The 7,537-nt window shown below is 35.1% G+C and overlaps 3 protein-coding genes across 4 annotated transcripts; 1 reads left to right on the forward strand and 2 right to left on the reverse strand.

Moving 5' to 3' along the window:
• Positions 1–194: 194 nt before the first annotated feature.
• On the forward strand, positions 195–3,037 carry LOC103860657 (phosphoglycerate mutase-like protein 4). Of its 2 annotated transcripts, XM_009138301.3 has the most exons (7): positions 195–407; positions 504–585; positions 797–847; positions 934–1,044; positions 1,126–1,257; positions 1,332–1,407; positions 1,505–3,037. In XM_009138301.3, the coding sequence occupies exons 1-7, from the start codon at positions 388–390 to the stop codon at positions 1,726–1,728; spliced, it is 696 nt and encodes a 231-aa protein (XP_009136549.1). In that variant the 5' UTR covers positions 195–387; the 3' UTR covers positions 1,729–3,037. The 2 variants fall into 2 exon arrangements, with proteins under 2 accessions (XP_009136549.1, XP_033143941.1); XM_033288050.1 differs by having other exon boundaries at positions 934–1,257.
• Positions 2,956–4,802, reverse strand: LOC103860658 (vegetative cell wall protein gp1-like). Its single transcript, XM_018657612.2, has one exon. The coding sequence runs from the start codon at positions 4,291–4,293 to the stop codon at positions 3,112–3,114; it is 1,182 nt and encodes a 393-aa protein (XP_018513128.1). The 5' UTR covers positions 4,294–4,802; the 3' UTR covers positions 2,956–3,111.
• Positions 4,803–5,421: 619 nt separating this feature from the next.
• On the reverse strand, positions 5,422–7,312 carry LOC103860659 (nodulation protein H). The gene is made up of 5 exons (XM_009138303.3): positions 7,061–7,312; positions 6,618–6,835; positions 6,099–6,537; positions 5,875–6,030; positions 5,422–5,809 (listed from the first exon to the last, which is right to left on the reverse strand). Exons 1-5 carry the CDS (start codon positions 7,088–7,090, stop codon positions 5,642–5,644), a joined length of 1,011 nt encoding a protein of 336 aa, XP_009136551.1. The 5' UTR covers positions 7,091–7,312; the 3' UTR covers positions 5,422–5,641.
• Between the last annotated feature and the right edge of the window lie 225 nt (positions 7,313–7,537).

Consider the following 7,537-nt stretch of genomic DNA (forward strand, 5'->3'; position numbering starts at 1 on the left):
AACGACGGCGTTTTTGTTGGCTTTTTTTTGTTTTGATACGACAAAAGCCGCCGCGTTTTGATAGTTTTTTCTTTGTTGTCTGCATTTTCAAATAGATTTTGTTTTTCTAAGTTTATCTTTAATTTTTATATAAGAAAATACATAATAAATATTGATGAATTCACTACAATACAAACCCATTTGCAAATATGTTAGTCAACTTGATAAAAATATATAATAATTTTCTTGAATTACTACACCATTCATAAACTTTAAAAAAAAAAAAAATTAAGCTTACAAATAGTGTTTGATAAACCGACCAATTGGTTGACATAATACATAAAATAAGATAAATTTTTGTTCAAAAAAAAACAAAATTAAATAAATTAAATTTTTTCAGCAGCTCCCATGGCTGAATCAAGTTTGAAGTATGCTTCCACCATTCTCTGCATCTCTCTTATTATATGTTGCTCATTCTCTGATCTGATCGTCTAATGGAATGTCTCTCGCTGGTTTCTTGGCAGCTCCTCCGTCGATCAAACTTACGCTGAGATTGTTGTTGTTCGTCATGGAGAAACATCTTGGAATGCAGAGAGAAAGATCCAGGTAATAATACCTATTCAACTAGAATAAATTATGGTTGTAGTTAGGCCTCGAACTTGATACCTGATTCCCCTACTCTCTTCTTGAATTTTTTTTCAGTAATGTTTAATTAATCTTTGTATTAGTTCAAGATTAGGAGTATTATTCCCTCTAGGATCTTGACTGGTAACCTTTAGATGTTGTTGTAATAACAAAATGTACTTTTGGGTTGCAGGGTCATATAGATGTTGAGCTAAACGATGCAGGAAGACAACAAGCAGTGAGAGTATGTGTCTTTTTACTTTTTAACAGTTTTGTCTAATTTTATAACTGTCGTAACGTTTAAAGACTTTTCTTTCCTTTCGATAAAAGGTTGCTGAGAGGTTATCAAAGGAGCCTAAGATATCTTATGTCTACTCTTCTGACTTGAAGAGAGCCTTTGAGACTGCTCAGATCATTGCAGCTAGATGTGGCAACCTTGAGGTATTAATTAACCTCATTTCCTTTTTTACGAGTCTCCAGCTTTTGCTAGACGCTATAGAGGTTTCTCAACTGTGTGTGCAGGTACTTACTGATCCTCACTTGCGGGAAAGACATTTAGGAGATATGCAAGGTCTTGTGTATCAAGAAGCTTCCAAGATTCGCCCGATAGCTTACAAGGCCTTTTTATCTAACCGTACAGACGTTGATATTCCAGTAAGAATTGTTATTATTCTCCCTTAGTTTCTTAATTCAACTACTAAGTTTTGCTCGTTTTATATGAATAAAAGGGTGGAGGAGAAAGTCTTGACAAACTATATGATAGATGTACATCTGCATTGCAGAGAATCGGCGACAAACATAAAGGTTTTATTTCTTTCTTTCTCACTAATCATGTTAGTAGTCAACACACATTGTTCTTCTAAGCATTGCTTTTTGTTCTTACTTTGTGGTGATGATGAAGGTGAGAGAGTGGTGGTAGTGACTCATGGAGGTGTGATACGATCTCGGTACGAAAGAGCTCGTCCAAAAGCACGAAAAGTTGACAAGATTCTCAATACATCAGTTAATGTGTTCCGTTTATTCGACGGAGACAAATGGAGAATCCAAGTTTGGGGAGATGTGACTCATTTGGACCAAACCGGTTTCTTAAAATCCGGTTTTGGTGGTGACAGAACCTCTGGTTAAGACTCAGTTACTCTTTCTTTCCATTGATTTTTTTCTGTGATACAAGTTTGACTCCGTTATGTAATTGAGATGACTGATGAAATAATTGTTATAAACTTCAAGGGTTGGAGATTAAATAGTTTCGTAAAAATTTGTATGTGACATTGAATACTGAAAACAATCTATATTGGAAAGAACTATATTTCCGACAAAATGTTTTTGTTGAAAATTCATCACGTCAGGAAGGTTTTTCCAACGTATTCCCAACGAATTTGTTGATCAAAAATTGCATGGTTTCTTGTACTGCGAACACGTAGTTTCAAATCAACAAACAAAAAAAAATCTGAACACTGAAAAAGATGAAAGTATTTATCGACTCTTTTCTGAATCATTTGATAAGTAGGTGTGGCCAAAATAAAGTCATATTTAGAAAAAAAAATTCAGCAATAGAACGTCGTGTGCATTGTGTTTTTTACAAAGAAAAAAAAAGATATTAGGATTCTTTTGACAAAAGAGGAATTAAGTTAAAATTTGTTAAAACCTGCTAAACACAAACAATGTTGTGAAAAACTAAATATAATAAATATCTCCAGTCATATGACTAAAGGGATACTTTTCAAAATATACTAAAGGATATAACTAAAACTAAGAAATTTAGCTGAAGTAATTAAGCTAACAAGTTAAAAGCTTAGCAGTTCAGTTAACAACAAATAACAACTGATTCTATCGTTAAGTTGTATTTAGTTTTTAATTAAGATAGATTATGTTTTTCTTCAACTAATTGATATGCATACCGAGAAGAATAAAATATTATATTTTGCAACAATAAAATTGGGCATTATCGCAATCTAAATAAATCAAAGATTTGAACCACGAAATGAAAATTAGATATCCATTAATATGTGGCGTATCATAAGATTATAAAACGAAACAAAAATTGGAGGAGGCAACAGAAAGAAGGTGACTAGCCATGCAAGAAGAAAACGTTTAAGTAAACTGAATTATACAATAAGAATCACGAATAAAAAGGAAAAGAAACATCCATTTCGTGTGCTAAATGGTTCTGTTTCTTTCCCGTAAGATTCCACTCGTTGGATTGAAGACTTTGATATAATATATTCCTAACGATCTTCCAAGTCAAAACAAATTATTTCTCTTAAGAAGATTTGATCTCACGTAGTTGAATGAGATCGAATTTTATTGGTTTTTAACATGTCAGTTGCGGATACAAAAGAAAAAGAAGAAAAGAGAAAGAAAGCCATACAATATATTAATTAATTAAAACTTATAACGAAAGAGGCGTCCATAGGATATAGACGACAACACTATTGCATGACTAAACGAACCAAAACAAGACAAAACCATTAAAGAAAAAAAACCTAATCAAAATGATAAAAAAAAAAACTAGTACATGATGTGACAAGTGAAACGAACTAGAGAAACAAAGTAGGGATCGGTGAAATATCCCCAAATGGCATCTTCGCATTCATTTTTCATGTTGACGACAAGATTGCAACAATAATCACTGACTTGAAACATCCTCGTGTAGAAACTAAACGCCATCTGCCCACGACATTCTCCAACAGGTCCCATGTTTCTCACACAACTTCCAAAGTGTTCCAATGGACTCTGATGGTGATGATGATGATGATGTTCCGGAGGTGGATTTGATGGCTCGCTAGGAGACGATGAGCCATCACCACCGCTTGGTGGTGGAGGAGATGGAGAATTCTTGGGAGTTGGAGGCGGAAGAGATGGTGTTGGTGGCGGTGGAGATGGAGACTTCTCTGGAGTTGGAGTCGCAAGAGACTGTGTTGGCGGCGGTGGAGATATTTTGGGAGTTGGAAGAGGAGATGGTGTAGGTGGCAGGGAAGCCATTTTGGGTGTTGGAGGCGAAGGTGTACTAGTTGTTGGTGTTGGCGGGGGCGATATTTTGGGTGTTGGAGGCCCAGGAGATGGTGTAGGCGACGGTGGAAATATTTTGAGAGTTGGAGACGGAAGAGATGGTGTTGGTGCTGGTGTTGGTGGAGGAGATATTTTGGGAGATGGAGGCGCAGGAGATGGTGTAGGCGACGGTGGAGATATTTTGAGAGTTGGAGACGGAGGAGATGGTGTTGGCGGCGGTAGAGATATTTTGGGAGTTGAAGGCTGAGGAGATGGTGTTGGCGGCAGTGTAGATATTTTGGGAGTTGGAGGGGGAAGAGATGGTGTAGGTGGAGGAGGAGATGGTGTTGACGGGGTTGGAGATATTTTGGGAATTGGAGGCGGAGGAGGAGACGTTTTGGGAGTAGGAGGCGAAGCTGACGGTGTTGACGGTGAAGGTGTTGATGGTGTTGACGGTATTGACGGAGAAATGGAAATGGCTGGACCAGATCCGTTGCTATAAGTACATTTCCAGACTTTGGAATCTCCATAGTTGAATTTATGGGAAGTGCTCGTTAACATTACGTTTCTGTAGGTATCCGACGGATGTGGCCATCCTTTGATGGGGTTTGGCCAGAATCTCAGGTCTTTTCCTAAGGTTATGGTCGGAAAAATTACGAGGCAGAGGAAAGCTGCTGCCACGAGGAACATGGAGCTTTTCATGGTTTATGGTGGAAAAGAGGAGAGGAAGTGTATAAACAAATCTAAGGCACGGCTATATACGCTTATATATACAGAAAATGATAGGTTAAAAGTATCTCAAATCTACTGAAGAATATTTAAGTTATTCGTTATTATCACGATCTTAAACTGATAATATCTTTAGGTCCAAATATTTTGGAGAGCCGTGCTGACCCTCATCAAAAAGAATTTAGAATTTACTGTATTTTACCGGTGTGTAATGTGTAAACTTAAGTGTACTATTAAAATGTTTTGATTAGATCATTGAAACTCTCGTGTAATTATAGTACTAGAGTTTATCCCGCACATTGTGCGGGCATATTTTCATTTTATAAAATATTTAATTTTGATACTATTATATAAATTTAAATATACAATTTATATTTTAGTGTTATGTATTTTATAACTTTTTAATTTTATTGTTTAAGTTTCTTATTACTTTATTAATATAAGAGTTTGTTTTATATATTTTATCTTTTTTATTATGTTTTCAAGTTTTCATAATTTCAAATAATCAAATAAAAAATATTTTTCAACATATGATTTTTGAAAATATATAGCTGTAGAAATAAATTTTTAACATATGTTAATAACTTCATTTGTATAAACAAATCTGACATGATTAACAAATTTGAACCCGTTTTAGTGGTAGATGATAATTTATTTAAATGAAAGCATTATATTATTTAATTACAAAATTAATTAATGCAATATCTAATAAAAAATATTTAAAAATTTAGTAGAATTTTGTTAGATTTTTCTCAACAGATTTTGTTATAACTGAAAATAAAATTCAAATCTATAGTTAAAATTAATTTATTATTAATATTTCTAATAATTATTATGTCATATTATGTTATTAATGAAATGGTCTTAGTAGATTTTTAAATAGTGGATAAAAATGGTATTTCTATTTTAATAGAGAATATTGATTTACGTCTCCACTTACCATTTTCTTTTCGTAGTCGAGAAAGGCTCAATATGAATAATATTTTAAGCCCACCACCATACAAGCATATTTCATAGCATAAAACAGGATTCTTTATGATCTTCTTGGGCCTAATTTCAAGGCCTACTTCATCTATGATGACAGAGTCTAAAAAGACCAAATTGAGAATAAATTTTCACATTCAAACTTAATTGATCTGTAAAAGCAATCAATCCTCCAGTCCATTTACAACTAACTGAGAATACTAAAGGAAAAGATCAACAAGTAGTTGAGCAGAAAAAAAAAGAGTAGAAAGTTTCATAACAAGAAGACTTTTTTTTTTGCATGTTGCAAAACATTTAGTTTAAATGTAGAAGAAAGAGTCATTAGATAACCAAAAAACTAGTAATCTGCCCGTAGAAACTTCTCGTACTCAGTCCCATTCAATGTCTTGTTTATATCTTCCCAATTCTTGATATGATCCGACAAATCTCCTCTGTGTATTTTCACCTGTCTGCTTGACAAATCCTTCACAGGAATGCTCAAAAACTCCTGAACTTCCTTCAACCTCTGCACCAAACACCAAAAGGAGTTAACACCCACAACAAACTTTGCTTCTATAGATAAAACCTTACCGTTCGATTTGTTATCAAATCTTCATAGAAAACAACCATATGACGAGTGGTATTGAAATACTCCAAAGCCTTTGCAGCTAAACTCTCTGTTTCTTGTAAATCATGGATCAACGACGTCGAGTTAATCACAGGCTTGTACCTAGAAAGTGCATCTGCCTACAACAATCCCAAAATCAAAAACCAAAACAATCTAAATTATTAAATGCTTATAAAAAATACAAAACCTCTTCAGGAGAATGAACATGAGACTTGTGAGTTCCATTCAACAGCTTAGCGTAACGGTCATAAGAGTTTGCCAACAGAGAAACCATTCTCCTCAGAGGATTCCTTCTGAACAAGAATATAGCCGAGACGCCTCTCCGGTTAAAGTAATCCACAATCTCCACATGGTTAGCTAACAAGCCTTGGTTAAGCATCCATTTGAACCCAATCGCGGCAGAGCATTCGTTCTTCGAAGCGCTCGTGAACCAATCAAGATTATAAACTCTATCGAGAGTCTCGACGATGGAAGAAACGTTCTTTCTTCGTTCCAGAACAGAGAAGATCTCTCCGTTGGAGCTCACGTTGTCGTGACTGTTCAACAACGTTTCGAACCAACCGCTTCCTGATCTCTGCATCGAGAGTATCGCAAAGAACCTCACGGGGTTGTGCCCACATTCAGCTCTGTTTTTTTAAACGAAACCCAGAAACAGAGCATAAGAAACAGAGTGTCGACACACAGACAAGAACAGAGAGTAGTTTACCGATTAAAAGTCTGTGGCATTGGGTAATGAATCCGAGTGAGAACGTGTAATGAGTGAGAAACAACAGGACTTGGAACGAGTTGGGAGGTTTGGAGACTAAACTGTTTTAAGCAAACAGAGCAAATGAAGAGACCACAGACCATTGCAAACACTAAGACTATCATTCTTAAGAACAAAGGCGACTTCTTTGGTTGCTTTATTACAATCGATGCACTGTCCTGTTGCATTAACATCAAATCAAATCATTAGACTTGAGTGAATCTTCAATCTTGAGATCATAATAAAGGTAGAAACTTTGAATCTTTATGAAGAAAGAAACAGAGTTTGCTGGTAGATTAGAGTGATGAAGCATACATGCAGAGATGCCCAGAAGCTTAATCATAGAAAATATATACGAGAGAGAGAGAGAGAGAGGGAGAGAGAGAGAGAGAGAGAGAGAAGACCTTTGCGAATAAACAGATGAACTCCGCCATTGATGCTTCTAGAAGCTGAGGAAGCGAAAGAGCAAAAGGTTAGATAGAGAGAGGAGATATATGGATTCACGAATCCATCTTCTTGGTCCAGAGAATCTGAGAAGAAAGAAGAAGAAGAAGAAGCCAAAGGAGTTTGGTATTTGAGCAAAGATTTTGTATAAAACTATAAAAGTTTCCCTCGTGGAAATTCGAGCCACTGCCATTAAGACATGGGGACTGTCTTTTTTGTTTAATTAAATGTTTAGTTTTTATTTCGCTTTCGCCACTAATTCAGTATTAGCAAAGCTTTCGGATTAGGATATTATCATTAATCTCTTCATATTTCCTTGTTTTTGGGGTTGGCTTGTTAAAACATTTCATGTTAAATTCTTGAGTTATGAGCATTTTTATAGGGAAAGTTTCACTTTGATATCTCATAAATTAGGAAATTTAATTTTTTTTAAAAAT

Source organism: Brassica rapa, chromosome A03 (assembly GCF_000309985.2).
Source record: "Brassica rapa cultivar Chiifu-401-42 chromosome A03, CAAS_Brap_v3.01, whole genome shotgun sequence".
Classification (NCBI taxonomy): Eukaryota; Viridiplantae; Streptophyta; class Magnoliopsida; order Brassicales; family Brassicaceae; genus Brassica; species Brassica rapa.

What these genes read in the sequence shown, in the direction of transcription:
- LOC103860659 (XM_009138303.3), bottom strand. Translation starts at nt 7,090, where the DNA reads ATGGCGGAGTTCATCTGTTTATTCGCAAAG. An exon ending in TCATCTGTTTATTCGCAAAG is followed by an intron (nt 6,836 to 7,060) that starts GTCTTCTCTCTC and finishes TTAATGCAACAG; the next exon opens with GACAGTGCATCGATTGTAAT. An exon ending in ATGTTCATTCTCCTGAAGAG is followed by an intron (nt 6,031 to 6,098) that starts GTTTTGTATTTT and finishes GGATTGTTGTAG; the next exon opens with GCAGATGCACTTTCTAGGTA.
- LOC103860658 (XM_018657612.2), bottom strand. Translation starts at nt 4,293, where the DNA reads ATGAAAAGCTCCATGTTCCTCGTGGCAGCAGCTTTCCTCTGCCTCGTA.
- LOC103860657 (XM_033288050.1), top strand. Translation starts at nt 388, where the DNA reads ATGGCTGAATCAAGTTTGAA. An exon ending in ATGGCTGAATCAAGTTTGAA is followed by an intron (nt 408 to 503) that starts GTATGCTTCCAC and finishes GTTTCTTGGCAG; the next exon opens with CTCCTCCGTCGATCAAACTT. An exon ending in AATCGGCGACAAACATAAAG is followed by an intron (nt 1,408 to 1,504) that starts GTTTTATTTCTT and finishes GTGATGATGAAG; the next exon opens with GTGAGAGAGTGGTGGTAGTG.